The sequence below is a fragment of the Tachyglossus aculeatus genome, chromosome 19 (assembly GCF_015852505.1).
Source record: "Tachyglossus aculeatus isolate mTacAcu1 chromosome 19, mTacAcu1.pri, whole genome shotgun sequence".
Taxonomy (NCBI): Eukaryota; Metazoa; Chordata; class Mammalia; order Monotremata; family Tachyglossidae; genus Tachyglossus; species Tachyglossus aculeatus.
This window is the reverse complement of record NC_052084.1, coordinates 4,859,334-4,886,811: the sequence shown is the minus strand read 5'-3', so window position 1 is coordinate 4,886,811 and position 27,478 is coordinate 4,859,334. Positions and strand designations below refer to the sequence as shown.

The 27,478-nt window shown below is 44.3% G+C and overlaps 1 protein-coding gene across 10 annotated transcripts in view; it reads left to right on the top strand.

Moving 5' to 3' along the window:
* Window positions 1-27,478, top strand: part of SMYD3 (SET and MYND domain containing 3) — a 344,076-nt gene that overhangs the window by 305,836 nt on the left and 10,762 nt on the right. For all 10 annotated transcript variants that reach the window (XM_038761108.1, XM_038761104.1, XM_038761103.1 and 7 more), the window contains one exon: window positions 24,384-24,492. In XM_038761108.1, the coding sequence (XP_038617036.1) occupies window positions 24,384-24,492 (109 nt within the window). The remainder of the gene's footprint in view (window positions 1-24,383; window positions 24,493-27,478) is intronic.

Sequence of the window (27,478 nt, the reverse complement as noted above, 5' to 3'; positions counted from 1 at the left end):
CATAGTAATGCCTTAACAAATACCATTTAAGAGGAAAACAAAGGAAAAAACAGTTATGTGCATGCATGTCACATTGGTCAGGGCAGGTTATGTTTACCATACAGTATTTTGGATATTTTTGCAATGTCAGAACATTATCAGAACATAATTATGTATTATCAGAAAATAATACAATTCAGTAGCAGTGAGTGGTAAGAGTGTATAGCATTCTGATGTTGGTGGACATAATTATATAGGAATTTGTTTAAAAAAAAAAAAAAGATCACTCATGGTGACATCTGCAAGCCAGCTAGCAGTAGGTATTGTTAAGGATAATCCATTAATTCCCATTGATTCAAGGTTTGCTAAAACACATTATTTCCATTATCAGAAAGTTTTCTAGATCACAAGTCCACATGATGGGAAACCTCCCCTGTATTTTCTTATGATTGGCAAAATTGGGGTTTAAACTGAAGTGGTGATTTACCAGGAAAAACTCTCAACTCGATAGAAACTGAACTTTGTTTTGATTATCATTTTTTATTTTTGCAACCCCATAATGGTACTGGCCCAGCATCCAGGGCAAGACCTGTCCATGGAGTTTCTTTTTCTGCCATTAGGTCTCTGAAATGGGCTGGGAAACTGCAGACAGTTTGTGGTCCCAATGGCTGTAATTATCTCTGTTCTAAATCAAGGGCAAAGCCATCCTGAGTTTGAGGGTCTCAGTGGATCTTAAAGAGCCCTCCCCTCAGGGGAGTTGTGCTGCAGTTGGTGAAATTGTTTCCATCTGGTCACCGGGTTCAGCTGCCTCTGTAGCGACAGGAATCAGCCCTTGCCAGGGATGAGATACATGGCAGAAAGTCATTGCCATACTGTCAGATCCGTGGCATCTGGGGTTCTGGCCCTTTCATAGGGCTGATCCATAGGGCTGACAAACGCAACTAATGCCTATTGCCTCATCAAATGTCTCCTGTGTCGTTTAGAACCTGTGACCCCTAGATCAATCATTCAATTGTGTTTATTAAGCACTTTACATGTGCAGAGCACTGTACTAAGCGCTCGGAAGAGTACAATATAACAGAGTTGATAGTCACAATCCCTACCCATAAGGAGCTCACAGTCCAGAGGGGGGAAACGTTTTATTCCACCACAGCAAACCCTGGAATGACTTTGTTCTCAGAAAATAATTACCAGCAGGGAAGACTTCTAATAGGCAGAATTATTCTTTAAAATCCTTCTGCCCAAAATTGCTGGTAAACTTCGCTATTCATCTTGGAAGAATGCGCAGGATGCATGGACCTTTTCTCTAAAATTCACCTTTCCCAAATGCCATTGCAGTTAAGGGAGAATTCCGATCTGTTCTGTCACTGGCATTAATGAACATGAAGCACAATAGGCTGCTGCTGATAATGAGAATTCATTTACATGTAGCTGAGAACCCCTCCAAAATTCCATCCATACAGTAGGAAAGCCAATCAGTCAATGGTATTTACTAAACACGGGGTGCAGAGCACTGTACTAAAGGCTTGGAAGAGTTCAGAACAGTCGAGTTGGTAGACATGGTCCCTTTGCCTTCAAGGAATTTGTAAACTAGAAACACGGTAAGACATCTTTGATTTCTTGCCTGAGGTGGGTCGGGGAAAGAGAGCAGGGTCAGTGGCGAGAGATTAGGGTCATCCTTAAAATGATGATGATAGTATTTGTTAAGCGCTTACTATGTGCTGAGCACTGTTCTAAGCACTGGGGTAGATACAAGGTTATCAAGTTGCCCCACGTGGGGTTTACAGTCCTAATCTCCATTTTTACAGATAAGGTAACAGCACAGATGAGGTCACACAGGTGACAAGTAGTGGAGCGGAACTGGAACCCACGACCTCTGAGTCCCAAGCCCATGTTCTATTCACTAAGCCATTAAAAGTTGCTGTTCTTCTTAGTAAGGAGGAATGTGAGTGTTGGCTTTGGAATGAGGCGAGAAGGAAGGAGTATCTGCCTTCAGTAAGACCTGGCACCTGATTGGTTTTATAGTAAGGGCGACGGGATGACCTGTGGCACCCACATTTCTTCTCCCACTCCCCATCTGGCTCTTGGCACAGGTTGCCAGCCAGCAGGGAGGGTGGATGCAGGTTGTGTTCCTGGAACAGAAAATGTCCGGGAGCTCAGTCCAGCAGCGGGCCCTGCCAAGTCCTCACCCGCTTCATGCTTTTCTCATAAACAACCTCTCACCAAGGTGAGGGCCCTTGTACCCAGCCAGGACTGGGGAAAAAGCCAGTAAGCCAGTCAGTCAGTAGAATTTATTGAGCACTTAAATTCTACGTGCTTGGGAGAGTACAGTTCAACAATATAACAGGCACATCCCCTGCCCACAAGAAGTTTACAGTCTAGACAGGGAGAGAGATATTAATAGAAATAAATAGAATTCCAGATATGTACCCAAGTGCTGTGGGGAGCCAGGGGAGGCAGCTGTGGGAGTGGAAATGTTTTCCTACTCCAGAGGATTGCTGCTGCTAGCCTCGGGCCTGTTTACCTTGGGTGGTTTGGAGGTGGCCTTCCACTGGGGCTGAGGGCTGGCTTCATCTGAGGGCAGGCTCCCAGGTTTCGGCAAGCTTCTTTAGAGAAGCAGCATGGTATAATGATTAGAGCATGGTCCTGGGAGTCAGAAGGTCATGGGTTCTAATCCCAGCTCTGCCATTTGTCTGCTGTGTGACCTTGGTCAAATCACTTCACTTGTCTGTGCCTCAGTGACCTTATCTGTAAAATGGAGATTGTCTGTGAGCCCCATGTGGGACAAACTGATTACCTTGTATCTACCCCGGTGCTTAGAACAGTGTTTGGCATACAGTAAGCACTTAACAAATACCATAATTATTAGTATTATTATCTAGCGCTTAGAACAGTACTTGGCACACAGTAAGCACTTAACGAATGCCATAATTATTAGTAGTATTATTATTATTGGCTTTAGAGGTTTGATTTGGAACACATACCAAAGAAAATCCACCAAAAAGGCAAAATGCATGGCCTTGAAAAGCTGGCTCAGTGCCCCAGAATATAGATTTTGTATGTTCTCTGTCCAGATAAGAGAAAGGGAATAATGAGTTTGAGGATCTTGAGATATTATCTCCTTTGCTGTGGATATAATCTTCTCTGTTAGAATTTTAATTACCATGTTGAACAACTTGGGTGATTCATGGACTGAAAACCAAAATGTTTGTCTGGTTATTCAGTCGCAAGGGACAGAGGGTCTTTTGTTTAGAGAACAGAACCCTAGCAGCAGCAGTGTTTCTTTACAAGGGGAGATTTGCTGCAGTTCACCCTAAAGTGTTGAAGGTGACATATGGGTCTCTGAGTGGAGGGTCTGCCTGCCTGCCTTCTCCTGACCTGGCTGCAGCCAATGCAAAGGTATTTATTGAGCGCTTGTAGAGGGCAATGCACTGTACTAAGCAGCATGACAGTGGAAGCAGCACGAGTCTGGGAGTCAGAGGACCTGGGTTTTAATCCTAGCTCTGCCATATAACCTTGGGCAAGTCACTTCACTTCTCTGTGTCTCAATCCATCAATCAGCCGTGTTTATTGAGCACTTACTGTGTGCAGAGCGCTGTACTAAGTGCTTGGAGAGTACAGAGTTCCTTATCTGAACTCCTTATCTTCCCTCCCAAACCCTGCCCTCTCCCTGACTTTCCCGTCACTGTTGACGGCACTACCATCCTTCCTGTCTCACAAGCCCGCAACCTTGGTGTCATCCTCGACTCCACTCTCTCGTTCACCCCTCACATCCAATCCGTCACCAAAACCTGCCGGTCTCACCTCCGCAACATTGCCAAGATCCGCCCTTTCCTCTCCATCCAAACCGCTACCCCGCTCATTCAATCTCTTATCCTATCCCGACTGGATTACTGCATCAGTCTCCTCTCTGATCTCCCATCCTCCTGTCTCTCCCCACTTCAGACTGTACTTCACGCCGCTGCCCAGATCGTCTTTGTGCAGAAACCGTCTGGGCATGTTATTCCCCTCCTCAAAAATCTCCAGTGGCTACCAATCAACCTACGCATCAGGCAAAAACTGCTCACCCTCGGCTTCAAGGCTGTCCATCACCTCACCCCCTCCTACCTCACCTCCCTTCTCCCCTTCTACAGCTCAGCCTGCACCCTCCGCTCTTCTGCCGCTAACCTCCTCACTGTGCCTCGTTCTTGCCTGTCCCCCCATTGACCCCCGGCCCTCGTCCTCCCCCTGGCCTGGAATGCCCTCCTTCCGCACATCCGCCAAGCTAGCTCTCTTCCTCCCTTCAAAGCCTTACTGACAGCTCACCTCCTCCAAGAGGCCTTCCCAGACTGAGCCCCCTGTGCTCTGCACACAGTAAGCGCTCAGTAAATGCAATTGAATGAATGAATGAATACAATAAAAGAGTTAATAGACGCCTTCCCTGCCTACAATGAGCTCAGTTACTTCATCTGTTAAATGGGGATTCAGTCCCACTCCCTTCTATTTAGATTGTGAGCCCCATGTAGGACAGGGACTATGTCCAACCTGATTAACTTGTATCTACCCCACTACTTGGGACAGTGCTTGACACATAGTAACCACTTAACAACCACTCTGCACACAGTAAGTGCTCAATAAATACGACTGAATGAACAAGTATTATTATTATTACACTAAGCATTTGGGAAAGTTCAACAGAAGCAACAAAGGACTCATTCCTTGCCCACTAGGGACTTATCCAATTTGGTGTAATGAGTTGTCCAAACCTTGAGGCGATCCTCCTTCCCAAATGGACAGTGCCATCCTCTGCCGTGAAACAAATGAAGGGCAATCACCAAGGATGCCAGGGGGAGTTTTTGGGCAGGGGGGTTAGTGGTATTTAAATGCCTACTATGTGCAGGGTACTGTACTAAGCACTAGAGTTTGTAGAAGCTAGTCAGATTGGACAAAGTTCATGTCCCGCATCGGGCTCATAGTCTTAGTCCCCATTTTACAGATGAGGTAACTGAGGCACAGAGGTGTGAAGTGACTTACCCAAGGTCTCGCAGGAGACAAGTGGCAGAGCTGGGTTTAGAACCCAGGCCCTCAGACTCCCAGGCCATGCTGCTCTTCTAAGAGTGTGTGGACGGCACTGCCTCAAAGTCAAAAGTAGGTTGAACATCATATTGCCTGGGTTCCTGGCTTGTCGTGCTACTGGCATGTGTTCTTTGGAGCACCTAGAAGCCCAGAAGAGGGTTCAGTTGCACAGGAAAACCTGACCCACCCTACAGACAGTATAGATAAGGCTGATGGGAGATTGTGTGGGCACCAGGGTGCTAGAAACACACGAGTGTCTTTGTCATCTAGCATGAACAGACTTGTGTGGAGAGACAGGGGGCTTTTAAAAGATTCAGGCGTCAAGTTTCCCTCACATAGACCTCCTAGCTGAATATCCAAACTATTGATATTTCTAGAACTGGCAAAGTTGACCTGGCAGACTCACAGGATTTATCAACACATCCATTCACGGGCTTGAGAAATGCAAAAACAGACTTCCCTGTGTTGGTTCAAAGTTGCCAGTGTCCAATCCCAGCTCCATCTCTTGGAGGTGACAGACTCCTGCTATCCAAAGTGCTCAGAATGGTAACTAAGAATTTGGTTTAAATCTGATTGTTAGAATGGGGTTGGCGGAGATTTGGGCTAAGGAAGATGAGGATGGGGAGAGCTTTATTGATAGATTGGAGAATAACTCTCTGAAGCAAGGAGAGGCTCAAAATTAGGTTCCCCCTACCCCATCCCAAGCATTGCCTAGTGGATAGAGCATGGGCCTGGGAGACAGAAGGATCTGGGTTCTAATCCCAGCTTCATCACTTCTCTGCTTGTGACCTTGGGCAAGGCAGTTCACTTCTCTGTGCCTTAATTCCATTATCTGTAAAATGGGGATTAAGACTGTTAGCTCCATGTGGGGATAGGAACTGTATCCAACCTGGTTAGCTTATATCTACCCCAGTGCGTAGAACAGTGCCTGACACATAGTAGGTGCTTAACAAATACCCTTAAAAAAAATCAGGCAATGGTATTTATTGAGCTGGCTGTGTGCTTAACACTGTACTATTACAATAGGTTACAATACAATAGAGTTGGTCAATATGTTCCTGACCCACAAGGAGGTTATAGTCTGGAGGAACTAAATGTTTCTCTCATGCTCAAAAATCTTCCTTTGTAGTTGACTGGCTAGGTGTCATGTCTGCTAGATAGAAGTGATGGTTTTCCTAGGTAGGAAAATGATTGCTTTTGAGATTAGCCTTTATCCCAACCTCTGCTGCAGAATCTAGCACATTTTTTTTTAATATCTGACTTTAAGGTGTCTGAAATAAATGCCCTTTCAGCTCAAGGAAGATTCTTTAGCTAGTAATCGGTTAAAGTGTTGTTTTGGCTGTTGCTTTCACAAGGGCTATATTTATAAAGTCTCATGCCTCAGGATTGGGCTTTCAATCACCAGAAGAGAAGAAAATATTGAAAGCGCCCTCAGCTGAATGAAAAATACTGTCAAACTCTGTCCAAATGTGTACAGCCTTTTTGTGAGTGACATACAAAAGCAAGCTGGATGTGACAAGGTATATTTCTGGCTGATGGAATCCTAAGGCTACTAAACTGTTGGTTCTCCTGGGAATGAGGCTGAGGAGAGCATGACCAGTCTGTATGCAATAGTGGAAACACAAAAAGGGAAAAGTAACCAAGATGCAAGCTTTGCTTCAAAAAAGTTTACGACTTAGGAATGGGTGTCAGAACTAAGAGGACTAGGAGGGTTTAGGCATCCTTAGACAATTACTGATACTCCCATTTAACATGAGGCATGGCTTCTTCTAGGTTCACTGAAAGATATTCTTGGAATTAAAATCTCGCTGTCATTTCCCACAGAGGCAGCAGGAGAGTCGAGGAGCCAATCCAACCCTTGTTTAACCCTAGTAATGGAGCACAGAGGGAGAACAACCAAATGCCTGTGGATTTTTATCCTTAGTGAACACTTTTTCGGTCTGGGTCAGAAATGTCTTTTCCAAAGAAGGGAAACATTTATCCCTTCAGGTGCAGTGGAAAAAGGTGGCAAAAACTTTCATTAAGGATTATTGAGTCTTTGTGCAGATAGTGCCACGGTGATGCACAATAAATTAGAAATCTGCGCTTTCTACTTCCTGAAGCCATTTTGGCAGTGCTCGTAGCTCATTGTCTGTCAAAGATTTGGTCTCCTAAAGCATTCCCTGTGAAAACTCATTATCTTTCCTCCTCCCCTCACTTACTTTTCCAAACTCCAAATGTTAAAAAGAACAAGTGGGAGATTAATGTGAACACACAAAAGTATTAATGAGAGCATCACTCCGGGGTCTTCCCTTCTTCATTCTTTTTTCCCCAGGGTGTGGTCACAGGCACATGGGCTGGCTTTTTCCTGGGCATAAAGGGGTGAGAGTGCAGGGATGGTATTGAGGATGGACATGGAGGGGGATCAGCTTGGAAGAATGCCCAGGCCGCAGGATCTTCATTTGGGTTCTTTTTCCTGCTCTGATCGGGTATTGTCAGAGAACTGGGTTGTTAGGCCTAGCTCAAAAAGCTGGGTTGGCACCTCTGGCTCCTGAATGTATTGGGAACATAAATTGAGCATGCTCTGAGCATTGCCAGAGCTTGCTAGACTATAAACTCATTATGGGCGGGGAATGGGTCTGCCTATTCTGTTGGATTGTACTCTCCCAAGTGCTTAGTACACTGCTCTGCACACAGTAAATGCTCAATAAATGCCATTGATTGATTGAGCATACTCCAGGCCAGGCATTGAAGTCCAAGGATTTAGAGTAAGCCAGAGCAGCTGGAGGCCAGTACGAGGTCATCTGAACAGTTTTACCAGGAAATCTCATATCCAGCCAATCAAATGATATTTATTTTTATGGTATTTTTTATTACTATGTGCCATACACTGTACTAAATACTGGGGTAGACATAAGCTACTCAGATTGGGCTCAGTCAGTCAGTCGTATTTATTGAGCACTTATTGAGCACTGTGTGCAGAGCACTGAACTAAGCTCTTGGGAGAGTACAACATGCCAGAACTGGTCGAAAAATTCCCTGCCCATAACAAACTCACAGTCTAGAAGGGGAGACAGACATGGAGCTAACAGTCGTAATCCCCATTATGAAAATCATATCTCCTCCAAGAGACCTTCCCTAACTCAGCCCTCAATTCTCGTACTCCCTCTCCTGTCTATGTCACCTTTGCACTTGAATCTGTACCCTCTAGGCAGGTGCTATTTCAACCCACCCTCAGCCCCATAGCAGTTATGTGCATATCTGTAGTGTATTTTAATGTCTGTTTCACCCTCCAGGCTGTAAACTCCCTGTGGGCTGGGAATGTGTCCATCAGCTCTGTTAGTAGACGGAATTTGGTGACAGATTGAATATGTGGGTGAATGAGAGTGATGAGTGGAGGATTACGCCAAGGTTATGGCCTTGTGAGACAGGGAGGATAGTGGTATTGTCCACAGTGATGGGAAAGACTGGGGGAGGGCAAGGTTTGTTGGGAAAGATGAGCAGATCTGTTCTGGACATGTTAAATTTGAGATGTCATTGGGACATCCAAGTAAAGATGTCCTGAAGGCAGCATGAAATGCAAAACTGTGGAGAGAGAGAGAGGACAGGGCTGGAGAGATAGATTTGGGAATCGTCTTCGTATAGATGGTAGTTGAAGCCATAGGACTGAATGGGGTCTCCAAGTGAAGTGGATGTAGATGGAGAATAGAAGAGACCAAGAACTATATCTCATTCCCCTCATACTTTTCTGCCGTGTCATTGTGAGACATGGTTGAAACCATTGAAACTTCCTGGGCCACAGTTTATGCCTCTGTAAAATGAGGGTGATGACTTGACAATATTTTAACAGAGGAAAATTATGTGGATTCATAAGAGAGGAAAGTGCTGTGGTGTTTAAATGCCCAGGATTATTAAATATCATATTTACAAAATCGGAATTGTTAGAGACCAGTCAATATTGACTCTGTGTGCGCAAATCGGGGAGAAAAATATCCCATCTATTGATATATCAATATCAATATCAAGGGTATTTGATTTTTGATGGTTTTTGTCCCATATACATATTTGGATGCCTTTCTCCAGAATTCCTGAAAGCATATATAAGCTGTTTGATATGCAGTGCCAGCATCAACCTTGTCTTTAGCCTTGCAATAAAGGTCAAGTAGATTAGTTAGGCAGGCACTTGCCCTTCTAAATCCATGTTGGTTATCTCCTTTTCGATAATTACTAGCCATGTACTCCTCTAATGTGCCCCAGGGTGTAGTTTGCATCCCGACTTCAGCAAGGTTAAATTCATCTGCTTTTGACAACCTGCAAGTTTCAACTGTTCTTGGTGATTTAACACCACTTCCTTTCTTGTTGCATGTAAATAGAATGAACATTAGGCACAAGAAGAAGGGAAACTAGATATCAACTTTAGAGTTCTCCCTTATAAATATGTCTAGGAAGTGTTTACAAATAAAAAGGTCATTGTAGAGTTTTCAACACTATGAGAGATTGCCATTCTCCTAAACTCCCTTCAGTGGACGAATACCCTCTCCTGTCGTTATCTGCTCCCAGGTCTAGTGGATGGAACACAGGACTGGTATCAGGAGACCCAAGTTCTAGTCCCTGTTTCACCACTTTCCTCTTGCTAGGTAACTTTGGGCAACTCATTAACCTCCCTGAGCCTCAGTTTCCTCACCTGTAAAATGGGCCTTGGGTAGATTGGGAGTCTCTGTGGGACAGAGACGTGTCTGATGTGATAATCTTGCATCTAACCCAGTGCATTAGCACATACCTTTTTTCCAGGTATTAAATTTTTAAAAATCAAGAAACACACACAGTATATCAAAAGCTTTCCTGTTCAGAAAAAAAAAAAGATTTTGTGGGTGAAGGAGCAAAAGGAAAAGACTAACCAAACTACAGGATGTTAACTATTCCTTAACCTTCCTTAACCTCTGATTAGGTGGATTTCCAACCTCTTACAAGCTTAAAACAATGTCCTTTTTAAAACAATAATACTCTAGTGAAGAAATTAACAAACCAAAGACTTCCCTGATTTTAAATCTGCCTGGCAGTACAACTATCCCAAGTATAACTGATATTTAGCGAAATCTGTCTTTTTGATAATTATAACATTCTCAAGTATGCTTTAAACACCTGAATACACGAACCACTGCTTCGAAATTATTTGCTTCAAGGGGACATTTAGTATCTTCTAAACTTTCAAGTTGTGTAACTACTGTTTAAATTGATAGCAGGTGTTTCCATAAATAAGAGCAAGCACTTGGTAGTTTAACTTCCTGTTTGCCTTGTTTGTCATTTGTTGTGTTCATTTGCATCATACTGGGCATATATCTGGGCAAACTGAACACTTCTGATTCTGAGGGATAAAAGGGGGACTCTGTTTTCAGAGGATTATTCTTGAGTTTGATCTCTCACATTATAGCAGGCATTACTGAATTATGAAAAGATATTCAAAAGCAAGATTAAACACACCTCCCTCCACAAGAGAACAGCAAGGCCTGGTGGAAAGAGCGTGAGCCTGGGAGTCAGAGGACCTGTGTTCTATTCCCAGCTCTGCCACTTGCCTGCTGTGTGACCTTGGGCAAGTCACCTCACGTCTCTGTTTCTCTGTTTCATCATTTGCAAAATGGGGATTCAATACCTGTTCTTCCTATTTAGACTGTGAGCCCCATGTGACACAGGGTCTGTGTCTGTGACCTGATTACCTTGCATCTATTCCAGGGCTTAATACAGTATTTGACACATAGAAAGTATTAAACGAACATTATTAGTACTATTACTAATACAAATTCTACCATGATGTATTACAATTATTGTATATTAATATATTATATAATATAAACATGAATATAAACATGCTACTTTGGTTTCTAGATTCTTTATAAAAATTGGGTAAAGGTGCCTGTCCTGGGTAGAGATTTAGAATGCCCGTGTGCTTGGGTGTATCAGGAGCCAGCTGAGTCTGAAGAAGGAATGCTAAGCATAACAAAGGGCAATCAATCAATCAGTGGTATTTATTGAGCACTTACTATGTGCAGAACACTGTACTAAGTGCTTTAGGCATACTGGGGTGTGTGAGCGAGAGGGGTGGGGCTTGTTGCTCTTGGGATGGTGGGGTGGCTCACTTAGGTACTGTAGCTCCCTGGAACACGGGTCATTGTAAGATAGCATACAGACCCCGCTGGACCTCATCTGTGACAGCGGTCTGCTGGAATCAGGGGTTGGTTTGACGCTGGGTCAATCAATCAATCAATGGTATGTATTGAACACTTACTAGAGCACTGTACTAAGCACTTTGGAAAGCACAGTACAACAGAGTTGGTAGACATGTTCACCACCCACAAGGAGCTTGTAGTCTAGAGGAGGAGACAGGCATTAAACTAAATTGTGGATATTTGCATAAGTGCTTTGGGACTGAGGGTGGGGTGACTATCAAGTGTTTAAAGAATACAGATCCAAGGGCATAGGCAGTGCAGAGGGGATAGGGAGTAGAGGAAATGAGGGCTTTGTTGGGGAAGCTTGTGGGGACGTGATTTTAGTAGGGCTCTAAAGATGGGGAGAGTTGTGATCTGTTTTATATGAAGGGGATGGGCGCTCCAGGTCAGAGGGAGGGCAAGGGTTTGGCAACAAAATAGACAAGATCGAAGTATAGTGTGTAGGTTGGCATTAGGGGAGTGAAGGGTGCATACTGGGTTAAAGTAGGAAGTCAGCAAGGTAAGGTAGGAGGGGGTGAGCTGATTTAGGGTTTTAAAGCAGGTGGTAAGGAGTGTCTGTTTTTAATGTGGAGGTAGATGGGCAACCACTGGAGGTTCTTGAGCTATGGGGAAACATGGACTGAATGGGTTTTTAGAAAAATAATCCAGGCCACAAAATGAAGTAAGGACTGGAATGGGGAGAGGCCCAGAGGATAGCAAGGAGGCTGATGCAGTAATCAAGACAGGATAGAATAAGTTCTTGGATCAGTATAGTAGCAATTTGGCTGGAGAAGAAAGGGTGGATTTTTGTGATGTTGTGAAGGTAAATCAAACAGGGTTTGGTGACAGGTTGAATATGGAGGTTGAATGAGAGAGCCCTAGTTTTCCCTGAGCAGCGATGGTGGTGCGCGATGGTGGTGCTATTTCCCACTGCTCTCTGTACAGCTAGCCTTCAGTATAGCACATTCTGACTCTGACCACTGCTCTCCATTTCCTCCAGTGCTCTCTTTTGGACTCCCTGAGCGCTCTGCATAGGGGAAGCACTCAGTAAAAAACATTGATTGATTGGTCTTAAGGACCTGTGACCTCCATCCCTTCTGCTCATGCTTCCTGTTAATGTTGTTTGCCCGTCTATTCTGCGTGCGCTGCCCTCCCCACACCCTTCGTCCTCCAACAAGGCCAGGGGTCACCTCTCTGCCTTTGGATGACTGGATGTTTTCAACGTCCGTCTTGCCCTCTCCCCTCTTTGAGCTTTCATAAGGACTTAAGGGTGGGTACTTTGGAAACTGAAAAAGTGTTCATGTGTGTGTGTGCGTGAGCGAGAGGGAAGCCAGTGTTCTGAAAACGCAAAACTAATAACCTTGAGTCTGATCAAATAGGCAACCCTGACAAAGAGCCGGTATCTGTTTAATGTACCAGAACTGAAGAAGCAAGTTTCTCTAATTCTCCCTGATATGTGCACTGTAGCTGCAAGTGAGCAGTTGGGTGCAGGGTTGCTAGGAGCCCTCCTGCATTGTGAACTGGAGGAATTGGTGTCTGCCTTATTGTGCTTTTTTCAGTCACTATTTCATGTACTTACATGGAGAAGGAGGAAGTATTTGCAGAGTCAAAGATGTCTCTCAATTAACCAGAAAGTGTAGTGACTATTAAGAACAGAAGGCCCCTCTGCCTCATACTTTTCAACTAATTGGAAATTAAAATGTTGTTAAATTTTTCATGGCTTAGACTTTGTTTATCTGGGACATTGTGAACTGTGGCCCTTTGACACTTAGTACTTTCTTCTGAGCCACTATGTGCCACTACTCTGTAAGATTGTAGTCAGGCAACAGAGTGTGGCTTGGTTATCAATGGGACTTTTCTCGCTTGTTTTGTTTTAAGAATTCAGAAACAGGAAGCTCCTTGCAGGCGGGGATCATGTCTACCAACACTATCACACTGTCCCAAGTGCTTAGTGCAGGGCTAATCCAACTTAATTAGCTTGTATCCACCCCAGCGTTTAGTACAGTGCCTGGCACATTGTAAGCATGTAACAAATACCATTTTAAAAAAATTAGGGGAAAACTATGTTTTAGAAAACACAACTGGATCTAATCTGATTATTTTATATCTGTCTCAGTACTTAGCTCAGTGCTTGGCCCATAGTAAGTGCTTAACAGATACCACAGTTTATTATTTATTGATTCAGTGGGAATTAATGGTGAAGGCTGTAGAGAGTAGTGCAGTCAAGAGGAAAGAATACTGAGGTGGGAGTCACGAGGCCAGGGTTCAAATCCCAGCTCTGCCAGTGACCTGCTGTGAGATCTTTGGCAAGTCACTTAATTTTACCAGGCCCCAGTTTCATCATCTGTAAAAATGGGGATAAGATCCCTAATCTCTTTTTGTCTCTTAGATTGTGAGTCCTGTGTAGAACAGGAACTGTACCTGGTCTGATTATCTTGTATCTGCATTATAGAAAATGCCTTAAAAATGCCATAATTAAAAATTACCATAATAGATGGTGTGATAATGCCATGATGATTGACATTTTTCAATACAAATTCCTTAATTATATCCACCACTGGAAGAATGCTTTTTACCCTTACAACTGTTATTTTACTATTTTAAATTACAGAAGTTGCCACAATACAAAGAAACACAAAGTCCTGTAGTACAGAAAGGTTGAGGCATAGGTGCATAATAATAATAATAATAATGGCATTTATTAAGCGCTTACTATGTGCAAAGCACTGTTCTAAGCATAATACCTTGACCAAAACCATGTGCATGCCCACAACTGTCCTTCCTATGACAAATCTTCTCAAGCCAATTTGTGGTTCATGCTCTACAAAAACACACTTGTGAGAAGAACATTCTGCAATACCTCCATCGTGCTAAATCTAAATTGTGTAGTGGAAACGTGATTTAGCAGCAGTGACTTTTAGGCGACCAAATCTGTTTTTTGCAAGCATCTTTACCTGTTTACTATAACAGGTACCAGGGTTTCACCTTAACTCACCAGGTAAATGATGTGCTGAATCATCAACCCAAATTGAGGTTAGAATATACTTTTCTATTAGCTGTCAGGATGCCGCTGAAGGAATAAAGCCCAAGTGTTATTTTTCAAAAGGTGATGAATGCACAGCAGCATAATCTTTGCCCCTTCTTTTTCCTTTGCCAAGACCTGCAGCCCTAGACAGTTAGGTGAAAATCAATCTTTATTTGTCCAAAGCAGATAATTAAAAATTCAGAATTCAAGCAGAGTGCATCTGAGAAGATGGCCACTCCCTGATATCCTGCCTAACCTAATAATGAATAGTAATAATTATTATTCTAATTGGGGTATTCATTAAGTACTTATTTTAGAACAGTGCTATGCACATAGTAAGCGCTTAATAAATGCCATCATTATTATTATTATAGCAAGCCCTGTACTAAGAGCTAGGGTAGATACAAGATCATCAGGTCCCACATGGGGCTCATAGTCTAAGTAGGAGGGAGAACAGGTACTGAATCCCCATTTTGCAGATGAGGAAACTGAGGCCCAGAGAAGTGAAGTGAGTTACTTAAGGTTGCACAGCAGGTATGTGGCAGAGCCGTGATTAGAACCCAGGTTCTCTGACCTCCAGGTCTGGGCTCTTTCCACTAGGCCATGCTGCTTCCCTGAAGAATGAATTTACACTCAGGGAATTCGAACTATGGTGTGAGTTAAAGTCTAAACCCTCTGTCATTGACTTGTTCAGTGACTTTAAGCTAGTGCTACTCCATTCCCCAACCAAATATTTTGGGACATCTGTAGTGCAGGACTGGGATGAGCTGGTGTTCGGTCCAGGCTGTTAATGATCAAAAAGGCCAAATAGATGTGAATATACATATTTTTTCCCAGGCTCACACATATTTATTCTTTGTCCATTCTCCCCCCTCCACTGTGTCTCTGCCTTCCAAGGAGAATTTCCTTTCCTCCTCTAGATTTCTCCTTTACATGCTCTTCTTCCGGAAGACCTCTCAAGTCTGCTCTTCAATTCCTGAAAAGAGCAACAGAATATTCACCAATTTCTTTTTGCCGTGGTTTGAAACTGTCCTTGTATTCCGCTTTGTCCAATTCTTATCCCAGTCAGAGGAGGCAAGATTTGCCTCTGGGTTCTTCACAGGGCCTCAGATGCTGGAGCCTTAGACAACATTAGCTTGTTTCTGAAAGTTGGAAGGCGAGTGGTTTTCTTTGCTATGTTAGTTTTGCATGGCCAGGAAGAGAAAAGTTGATGCATTGACAAGTGAGCCTCAGCTACCCCATGAGATGCTGAAAACAGCTGGAGGCAAATGACACAATGTTTGGGCATATGGCAAGCAATTCATAACAAAAAGCCCCGTCCTAGATGGCCATTTTTCATGTCACAGTTTGATATTCCAGCATGATTGCTGTAAAACGTCACTGATAAATCCAGCACCACATGGCAGGTGCTAGGAGAGATTTTCAGAAGCCCAGAGCCTCTTGATCTACTTAGTAATAATAATAATAATAATAATAATAATGGCATTTATTAAGCACTTACTATGTGTAAAGCACTGTTCTAAGCACTGGGGAGGTTACAGGGTGATCAGGTTGTCCCACGGGGGGCTCACAGTCAATCCCCATTTTACAGATGAGTTAACTGAGGCACAGAGAAGTTAAGTGACTTGCCCAAAGTCACACAGCTGACAATTGGCAGAGCTGGAATTTGAACCCATTACCACTGACTCCAAAGCCTGTGCTGTTTCCACTGAGCCACGCTGCTTCTCACACTGCTGGTGCTAGTATGCTCCAAAGGAACCTGAACTCTAGACTCAGTTCTTTGAGGACAGGATACCATGCCTGCTTATGCTAAAATATTCTCCCAAGCATATAGTACAGTGTTCTGAACACATTAGCTACTTAGTAAATACTATTGGTAGATTGATCAATCAGTCGTATTTATTGAGTGCTTATTATGTGCAGAACATTGTACTAAGGGCTTGGGAGAGTACAGTATAACAGATTTGGCAGATATGTTCCCTACCCACAGTGAGTTTACAGTCTAGAGTGAAAGACAGACATTAATATAAAGATATGCACGTGAGTGCTGTGGGGCTGGTGGAGGGGTGAATAAAGGGTGTGCAAATCCAAGTGCAAGGGTGACGCAGGAGGGAGTAGGAGAAGGGGAAATGAGGGCTTAGTTAGGGAAGGCCTCTTGGAGGAGACATGATTTTAATAAGTCTTTGAAGGTGGGGAGGGTGATTGTCGGATGTGAAGAGGGAGGACTTCCAGGCCAGAGGAAGGACGTGGGTGAGGGGTCAGCGGTGAGACAGACGAGATTGAAGTACAGTGAGTAGGTTGGCATTAGAGGAGCAAAGTATGCAGGCTGGGCTGTAATAGGAAATCAGGGAAGTAAGATAGGATGGGGTAAGGTAAGTGAGTGTTTTAAAGTCTATGTTAAGGAGTTTCTGTTCAATGAGGAGGTGGATGGGCAACAACTGGAGGATTTTGAGAAGTGGGGAAATGTGGGCTGAACAGTTTTGGGGAAAAAAAATGATCTGGGCAGCAGAGTGAAGTATGGCCTGGAGTGGGGAGAGACAGGAGGCAGGGAGGTCACAAGGAATAATTAAGGCAGGACAGGATAAGTGCTAGGATTAATGTGGGGGTAGTTTGGGTGGAGAAGAAAGGGCAGATTTTAGAGATATTGTGAAGGTCGAACCAACAGGATTTGGTAACAGATTGAATATGTTGGTTGAATGAGAGAAATGAGTCGAGGGTAATGCCAAGGTTATGGGCTTGTGGGATGGGGGGTTGTCTACATTGATGGAAAAGTCACAGGGAGGATAGAGTTTGTGTGGGAAGATAAGGATTTCTGTTTTGGACATAGTAGGTTTGAGGGATCAATGGGACATCCAAGCAGAGATGTCCTGAAGGCAAGAGGAAATGTGAGATTGCAGGGAAGGAGAATGATCAGGGCTGGAGATGTAGATTTAGGAATCATTCCATGATACTATTTAGAATTATAGTTTGTATGTATGCAGATATATATAAACATGGACACACACACAAACACACCTAACCATTCACGTCAATATTTATTGATATTTGAGGATCTATGGCGATAAACCATAAAAAGTTTCAGTGGGAAAGCAGGTAACAATAGTGACTTTTTATATGAGTGGCAATAATATTCCTGAATTCCTTTCTGGACACTGGATTTTCCTCTTTTTTTTTCCTCTCTTTGGTCAAGTCAGGGGTTGGAATAAGGAAAAATAAGTATATGGCCTTTTTCATGAATAGTTGGAAAGTGGGGAAGCAGCTGAGTGCAGTGAGGCTATGATGTAGGGAATTATAATATTCCCCCCCTCTTTCCCATGGAACTAGCCCCAAATGCTGATTCCACTAAGAACGAGTCCTCTTAGGAATGTATCAGTGGCTTTAAATAGGAGCTTCTGTTCTGTAGAATTCTGAGATGGGGAATGGGGAAAAGTACAGTGAAAGCTTTGTTATCCACTATGCTTGCAAAATTAGTTAAAAAGTCCAGTCAGACCTGCCTCTGACTGGTCTCACTCAAATGAAGATCCCCTGAAAACTCCAGGAAGGTGTGGGAGGAGTGGAGGGCATAGTGAATTACAGTCTTGTTTGCAGCCAGGGGACTGTTTGCTGATTAAATGAAGAGGCAACGTTATTTGGAAACTGTTGTTAGTGGGATAGGTCCCTTTGCAGACTCAGGTCTTAGTCAGTGGTATTTACTGAGTGCTTACAGTATGCAGAGCACTGTACTAAGCACTTGGGTGAGTGTGCTATAACAGAGTTGGTAGGCATGTTCCTTGCTCCTTAGGAGCTGGCAGTCTAGAGGACTGACAGGGCAACCCTGCTAAGACACAAGGCAGAACACTTAGCTGCATAGATCTTGAAGCCTGAAGAATAGCCATCCGTGGGTAAGGGGATTGAAATTCTTGGCTAATCAGATTAGCAGAAGGTTCACGCAGATACCAAGGTGGACTCAAGCACCGTAAACTCCTTCTCCAAAAGGGGAATTAGTTAGCCAAACTGACCTTATGCTTGGAAGATCTCCAAAATCTCGTTAGTAGAGCTTTCTGGTTGGTAAGGTGGTAATGCAGATCTTACTGTCCTGGAAAAATCAAGGTCTGCAGCACAAGACTGCATTAAATCGATCCCTGGATCTTGTTCATTAGGAGTTAATACAACTCCCATCTGTTTCCTTGGCAATCCCAACTGCTCAGGCAGTTGGTCTGATTACCTGTTCTATAATACTGGGGTTGCAGGCTGGCAGTTATTGCTATGTTTGGAGGTCCAAGAAAAATGCTCTTCTCTGCTCATTAACAAGTGTCACAGGGAAATGAATCCAGCGCCATTTCAGAGTCTCTAATATCAATGCCTTAAACCATAATGCAAAGGGAGCAGTGAGTTTTGCACAATTTGCCTCCATGATTAACATTATTTATGCTTTATACCAAAGCATAAACAAGTTCATTTGCATAAACACACTCTCAGCCTGCTGTAGGGTAACTAATTCCACTTTGAACCATAAATAATCTGGGTATATCTCTTCCTTGGTGCCTGTGCCCAAACTCAAAGTGCATTTTTAGTAGGGGGAGAGAAATGGGGTGACAGACTCCCTCCCCTCTGGATCCTGCATTTACAATGGAACTAGGGGGCAAACTGTCTATAGCTGGAAAAGACCCAGCCCCAACCTTTTTGATGTGGTGCGGGCAGAAGGGGGAGGAGACAAGGAGCTTCTGCCACATGTCTGCTGTGTGACCTTGGGCAAGTCACTTAACTTCTCTGAGCCTCAGTTCCCTCAGCTGTAAAATCCTCACGTGGGACAACCTGATCACCTTGTATCCCCCGCAGTGCTTAGAAAAGTGCTTTGCACATAGTAAGTGCTTAACAAATGCCATCATTATTATTAATTGTACTTTCCAAGTGCTTAGTATAGTGCTCTGCCCACAGTAAGTGTTCAATAAATACGATTGAATGAATGAAGAACTACGATTGAATGAATGAATGAATGCCCTGAGTCAGCACCCCGCCGTCTCCACACATCCAAAGTGGCTCCTGGTTCTTGGCTCAGCCTGGCCCAGCAGCTGCAGGGAAGAGCCGCTCAGTTATGACGGTATGGTTTTAAATTGTTGTGCGAGACGGATGGGTGATCAAGTGGCAGATGACAGGATCTTAATTTGCCTGCCATTTTCATAGAAACCAAGCAATGAGTCTCAGCCCGGATTAGAGCTGGGCCGCTGCCCATCTTATTAAAAGGAAAACGAGCCAAATAAAACTGCAAGAACTGCAAAGTAAAACTGGGGGACTTGGGCAAGGAAATCATGCCTGAAATAAGCATTCTGAAAGGGAGGGCCTAGTGGGCAGTCACTGTTCAGTTTTCAGCCGTTCTGTTCCCCTGTCCACTTCTGTTAGGGTATCATGTCAGTTTCCCTGCCTGCTTCCGTTAGGGTACCAGATGCTTTTGCATCCTGGTTTTGTTTTGGGCACCAGGCCTCTCTCTGCTGTGGCTTCTGATGTTGAGTTCTGTGGCTTGGTTGGGCTCTGGACCAGATACTGACCTTGGGAGGGAACCACAAAAGCCCTGGAGTGAGTGGGAAGTTCAAAGGTCCCACTGGGAAAAGACTCTAGGATCAAGCTAAATCGGCAGAACTCACAAAATGGTGGCTGTGGGAGCATTTTATTATGTTACAGAACTACGGGCCATAAGATATGGTATAGATATGATATGGTTATTTGTTTATTCATATTAATGTCTGTTTACTCCTCTAGACTGTAAGCTCATTGTGGGTAGGGAATATGTCTGTTATATTCATTCAATCATATTTATTGAGCGCTTACTGTGTGCAGAGCACTGTACTAAGCTCTTAGCACTGTTTTATTGTTCTCTCCCAAACATTTAGTACAGTGCTCTGCACACACAGTAAGTACTCAATTAATATGATTGACTGACTGACTTCTGAAGAGAGTCACTGGCCACAGATGCCAGCTCATTGGTTTTCCTTGCCACCAAGCTGCTGCGGAAAATTTGGGTCCATGACAAAGGTTCCAAGTTCCCCCACTTCTGACTTTACAAGTTCAAGTTGAGAAGACCCAGTTTGCATTATTTGTGACTGTTGGGGAGATGCTTTGGTGAGGGAATACAAAGGACAGCTGGAGTAGATCTGTCCTGCCTAGGGTGACAAATTCAATCTGCTGCTCAGGAATGACATCCCTGCCTCCAAGGATGTAAGGGGAGATGTCAAGTCTTGACGTAGTTTAATCTTATCTGATCAGCAGTGAAAAATGATGTGGGGGAGGAGAAAAAAATAAGGAAGAGGAAAACAATCTGAAAAGGATATTAGCCCTAAGTCCTTGCTCATCAGCACAAAAGTATATTGAAAGGCAGGAGAAGTGTTTTGAGGATTTTAAGGGAAACTTTAATCTTGAGGAGATGGCCTGGGAGTCAGAGGACCTGAGTACTAGTCCCAGATTTACCACTTGTCTGCTGTGTGACCCCAGGCAAGACTTCTCTGTGTTTGATTCCTCATCTTGTAAAATGGGGATCAATACCTGTTCTCCCACCTCCTTAGACTGTGAGCCACTTATGGGACAGAGACTGCATCTGAACTGATTACCTTGATTTTAACTCTACACTTAGAACTGTGCTTGGCACCTAGTAAGCACTTAACAGATGCCACAGTTATTATTTTTATTTTTCAAGAGAAAAGCGCATTTATTAGACTGCTCTCCCACTGCCCTTTGCTTTCGTTCACTGCTTTGGCACTGCTGTCTTTTGTTGCAGTAGATAAGGGCTGCATCAGTGAGTGATCTCAGGACTGAACTAATTCTCTAGGCTTTGGCCTCCTCACCTATGCCTTTGGCAGACATAACTGGGCTGACTACAGAGCTGAATTTGATGCTCACATTCAACTGCTGATTTCTTGTATGGACCCACTAGAAAGAAGCTGCTATGGGGAAGCAGCATGGCCTAGTGGATTGAGCACAGGTCTTGGAATCAGAAGGACCTGGGTTCTGATCCCAGCCCTGCCACTTGTCTGCTGTGCACCTTTGGGCAAGCCACTTACCTTCTTAATGCCTCAGTTACCTCATTTGTAAAATGGAGATTAAGACTCTGAGCCCCATTTGGGACATGGGCTGTGTCCAATCTGATTAATTTGCATCAATCCCATAGCTTGGTACAGTGCCTGGTATATAGTAAGCACTTAACAAATACCAAAGAAGCAAAACAAAAACATAACCAGAGCAAGACTTACTGATGTTTTGTAAGGTCTTAATTCTATTCGCTGAACTTCTGTATATGAATGGTAGTGGGTAATAATAGTAATTATTATGGTACTTGCTAGGTACTTACGATGGGCTAAGCATTGTTCTAAGCGCTGGTGTAGATACAAGTCATTCAGATTGGACACAGTCCCTGACCCACACGGGGCTTACACTCTAAATTCCCATTTTATAGATGAGGCAACTGAGGCCCAGAGAAGTTAAGCGAGTTGCCCAAGGTCACACAGCAGCTTAGTACAGTGCTCTGCACACAGTAAGTGCTTCTAGACTGTGAGCCCACTGTTGGGTAGGGCCTGTCTCTATATGTTGCCAACTTGTACTTCCCAAGTGCTTAGTACAGTGCTCTGCACCCAGTAAGCGCTCAATAAATGATTGAATGAATTTTTGAATTATTGAATGAATAAATACAATTGAATGAATGTGGCAGAGCCAGTATTAGAACCCAGGTCCTTCTGACTCCCAGGCCCATGTTATATATTTTTTTGAATTACTGAATGAATAAATACAATTGAATGAATGTGGCAGAGCCAGTATTAGAACCCACGTCCTTCTGACTCCCAGGCCCATGTTATATATTTTTTTTGATGGCATTTATTAAGCGCTTACCATGTGCAAAGCACTGTTCTAAGCGCTGGGGAGGTTACAAGATAATCAGGTTGTCCCATGGGGGGCTCACAGTCTTCATCCCCATTTTATAGATGAGGGAACTGAGGCCCAGAGAAGTGAAGTGACTTGTCCAAAGTCACACAGCTGACAAGTGGGAGAGCCAGGATTTGAACCCATGACCTCTGACTCCAAAGCCCAGGCTCTTTCAATCAATCGTATTTATTGAGCGCTTACTATGTGCAGAGCACTGTACTAAGCGCTTTCCACTAAGCCACACTGCTGCACACTTTGAGTGGGTCACAAAGGTCATTGCAGTGTCTGCCTTGTCTTTAAAGGCTCCTCTTTGCCTATGGTAAAGGTGGAGCTCTCTTCTGTGGTCTCTCCCCTCTTCAAGGCTGCTTAGAAGTTCTTGGCCTGGTTTCCATCTACCTAGCCTTGGTGGCCCACTGCCAGCCCTGCACCCTGCCTGGATGTCCTATGGTGAATCAATCAATCCTATTTATTTTCAATAACAATAATTGTTATTATTGTTCAGTGCTTATTCTGTAACAGGCAGTGTACTAAGTGCTGGGGTAGATACAAGATAATCAGGTTGGACACAGTCCTCGTTCCAGGTGGGGCTCACAGTCTCAATCCCCATTTTACTGAGGCCCAGAGAAATGAAGCGACTTGCCCAAGGTCAAACAGCAGAGAAGTAGCGGAGCTGGGATTAGAACCCAAGTCCTCTGACTCCTAGGCCCAGGCTCTTTCCATTAGGCCATGCTGCGTCTGTAAGCTTGATCCCAGAGGACTTTCTCAGGCTTGGGCACAGATTAATTCATGCAGTCATATTTATTTTGCACTTACTGTATGCAGAACACTGTATAAGCGGTGGGAGAGTACAATACAACAATAAATAGACACATTCCCTGCCCACAAAGATGCCAAGCGCCTTCATTTTCTACGATTTCTTCACCACCCAGCCAAACCATACAGTAGTAAGTAGTGTCCAGCCTTCTTTGTGTCTGTCTGTAGATAGAGCGCAACTGAGTTCTAGATCACTTTCAGCAGAGGCACCCATGCATAGTACATACAATGGAGAGACCATATGAGATCACCAACAGTAAGGTCCTGGAAGGCAAGTCAGTCCCTGGCCACCAACTGAGAACGTGCCAAAGACCTAAAGGAGTAGGGGTGGGCGTCTGTCATGGAATAGTGACGTCCCAATTTCCAGGACAGCACATACTTTATGTATCTCTGAAAATGGCACAGATTCACTTTAGTGGAACAATATTAGCCTTATCGTTTTTCAAATATAGTTATCCTGCATTCAAAGCAGGAGGTGAAGCTAAAAATACAGATGTTTTTCTTAAAGAATGATGATCCGAAGCAGTTATGTTCCTGGAATAGTAGTCGGCATTTCTCCTTATGGGAGGAGGAGGGTGGGAGCTTAAATGAGGGAAATAAATAGTTGCTAATCCCTTTTGGAAAGGAGGCCACCAGAAGGCTAAGTGATTTGGGGGCTGGTGTGACCCTGAGTAAGTAATTGAGCTGAAAATAAAACCTGAGGCCCGAGATCCCTCAGTTTGGCTCTTTGCTTCCCTTCCATTGATTTATTAGCACAACTGCTTCCCTTGGCTTTGATACTCAGAAACACCTGTCCAAGAGGAGTTCTCAATTAGGGTGTGATTTGGGGGTAGGATACCACATCCATTACAGATGGATAAACTGAGATTTAGTGAGAGGAAATGGTTAAATAGTGGGGCAGGCGAAGAAAAGTGGAGTGGGGGTTCCATTGTCTTAGTTTAATCCTCTAGACTATACAAGTCAGTCCATCAATGGCATTGAGTGCCTACTGTGTGCAGAGCACTGTACTAAGCACTTGGGAAAATACAACAGAATTAGTAGATATGATCTCTGCTGTCAAAGGGTTTACAGTCTAGCAGGGGAAAACAGATGCTAAAATGTATTACAGACACAGTTTGTTATACAGAATATTAAGAGACTTTCCTAAGTGCTACAGGGTGGATGGGGAGGTGAGTTAAGCAGCTGTTTTTACCTCCAAGTCGTGGATTCTGAAACAGTCCCACTCCCCAGCCACTTTCCCTCGTGGACATCCCGAAGGGCAGGCAACTCATCACTTGTTAATTTTCGCTCTGTGTTTCAGCTAATTTTCTCTGCACGCCTCATTAAAATGCGCTACGACTCTGCCTGCCTCCCACCCTGGTGGCTTGCTGCTGACTGTGAAGGTGAGAGCTGAAAAGTGACACCATTTATTTGTTTTTCCCCCTACCCTCCCTTTTCTCCAGGCTTTATTACCCAGGCTTTCATCCCATCAAAGCCATCCAGGTAATGAAAATAGGCAAACTGCTGCAGCATCAAGGCATGTTTCGGGAAGCCCTGGAGACTCTGAAGGAGGTGAGTGAGTTTCCAACCCTCCCCGCCACCCCCGGCTCTGCTACTTCTCTCTGGTTCCACTGAGGACACCGCTCTCCTCTATGTTTCCCGCTCTCTGGGGGACTATTCGCCACTGTGCAGTGGTTTGCACCCAGCCCACTCCCAAAAAGGAAGTAATGTGGAGCAACCAGTGATGCCAGAGTGCAGGAATCCCGGACAGTTCGTCATGGTTAATTGCTATTCCCCAGCTCTCTCCCGTTGCCTAGCCTTGCATGGGAAACAGCTGTTCAATTGGATGAGGGTTGAAATATACCTTCGCCCCTCCTTCACTCCCTGCCTTCTCCTTTCCCCCTTTTCTTCCCTTCCTCCTCCCTGCGGTCTCATCCTCCTCCTTCCCGCTATCTTTCCCTCTTCCCCCTTTCCCTCCCTCCTCTCTTTTCCTTCCTTCCTGTCTTCCTCCTTCCCTCTCCTTCCTACCCTTTCTCCCTCCTTCCATCTCTTCCTCCTTCTCTCTCTCTTTTCCCTCTCGTCCTTCCTTCCTCATCTCCCCATCTATTTTTTTGCCACAAGCTGTTTTTCCTTCAGTGAGGGATGGCTCTGAGAGGAAAGAGGAACTGATAGGATTGTTCAGGTTCAGAACTCTCCGATTCTCTGCCCTGGGAAATGACAGGTAAGGTTCTGGGTTGAGAATATAATTAACAAGTGCGTTTTGGGAGACAGACAGAGACACAGCCCCTTCCACAGGAGATTATGTCATTAAGGCTTTGGACAATATTCCCAGGCAAGTGGGTGTCTGTTTAGGTAACCTGCCCATCATTGTAGGAGGGAAGAAGCAGGGAAAAGGTCTGGAGGTTTTAGGTAAATTCTTATTCCAACTAATCTTTCTCCCAAAGGTTCCACATTCAGAACCATGGGAGTAGTGTTTCATTTATACTGGGAGAGGTCCTGGGGGGCTGAACCCACCCATAACTAAGCATGAACATCGACATCCCCTAAACCTGTGCTGTCTCTGAATCCCAATTACCTAGGCAGCATCACTCTTCAAAGGGCCATTCAAACCTGAATGAAAAAACCTTGAACAGTAGGGCAGTAGGCATGGCACCAAGCCTTTCTGTGTCTGTTCATCTGTAAAATGGGGATATGATTAGATCCCCTTGGAGCCACATCAGTGATTGGCTCCTAGTAGGTGCTTAAACAAATACCATTGTGGTGGTGGTTATCAGTAATGTTGAGGGGCAGTTGCATCCACATGGCCCTTTCCATGCTCACTGTCAGTCATGTGAAGGTCTCTTTATTCACATCCACTCATGGGTGATATCTCACCGCCAGCCTCCTTGAAAATGAAGGGTGGATACTTCTCCAATTGGTCTAATTTAATTTTATAAGCAGACCCTCCAAGCATCTCTCTGGCGGTAAACTGTTCCACCTCTTTCCTGGGCTTTGTTGAAGGCATTTTCCAGCGTCCACCTTAGTACAGAGAATTACCCCTGGTGTGTCCAGAAATGAGACTTCCCATTCAATCTCCTCTTGCCAAAAGCCTTTCTCTCCCCACTCTCCATGCTCAGGGGCCCTTGGGAGTCCTGGGGAGATAAGAGTTCTCTGCTTCTGAAGAAGAGATGATGTTTTAGACTGAAAAGCTTTTAGTATTCTCTTCAAGCCTGTGAAACTAATGGAAGCAGGGAACAGAACAATCTGGGGGCATGTTAAGGGTTTTCGGGGGATGGGTTGTGGAGGAAAGCAGAAAGAGCACATAAATAGAGTCGTATATAAATGAGTTCCAGGACAGGCCGGCCTAGCAGGCTAACTCTATTTTTTCCCCACTCTGATGTTGTTAGGGTTCCATGTCTGGCCGCCCACCCCCAGCTCTGCCAGCCTGACATTCTTGGCCAGGCTAAGTCAGGTAATGCAGCCTCTTGTATCGATGCTTCCCTTTGGACTTCTGCCTTTCATGTATAATGCGCCTTATGGTTCAGGGAAGGATTTGGTTTGTTTTCTCATTCGAACTCCACAACCGCCTTCCCAGCTGAGCCTTTCCATCTCCCCGCTTCTACCCCACCGGAAGCCATCACCTCTGCTTTCAGAGGCAGGAGATGCTGGCGTGGAGACCGAGTCAGATATCTGGGAAAGGAGTTTTGCTCATTGCCCTTCTCGGGGCCTCTTTTTGGCTCAAAGAATCTCCGCTTTCTAGTGTCTTCTGTTTTCTCTCACCTCTTGGTTCTGCTCAAGAATGGCACCTTCCACTGGGGATTGTTGTAGCCATGTCCCAGCCCTGACCAACCACCCTGGTTTGCCTCAGGGTCCAGTATCACAGATAATGTAATGATGGTAAGATCTAATTTAGAATCGCTAAAAAGGCCAGTTGTCTGATGAATGGCTTTTAACCAAGTCAGCACCAGGGCCTTGAGGCCACTAATGCAGCCATTGCTGTGTTTTCTTGGCTCACATCAATGGGAACAAAATCAATCAATGGTGTTTATTGAGTCCTTATTTGTGTGCAGAGTACTAAGTGCTTGGGAGGGAACAGTATAGTTGGTAGATACAATCCCTGCCCACAAGGAACTTACAAGTCGAGTGATGAAATGTTCCCTCTCTGGCAGCCCGGACTGTGAAGGGGAAAACCCAATAAAGGGTTGAAAAGATGACAAGAGTTATGAGGAAAAACAAGTGTCAGTATTACTATTGGCTTTGTTTAAAGACAGATGCTGCTGTGTGAGAATCTTATGATAAAAAGTTTGCACCAAGCCCTGCATTTTAAATCCAGTCTGTGCCTGATTAAAAAAAAAATAAAACCTGGAAATTACTCCTTAACTATATATACTTTCAGAAAACCCCATTCCTTGTGTAGGTTATCTTTTAAATTTCCACCCCCTTCATTTAAGGTCTGTGCTAGAGTTGTTTCTCTAGGAATAGTGATGTCCACCATTTCTCCTGGTCCTTGTTTTCCAGCACACCCTGTGGAACAGGGGCTCTCAGGCTCTAGACTGGCCAGGGAAAGAATTCCCACTTA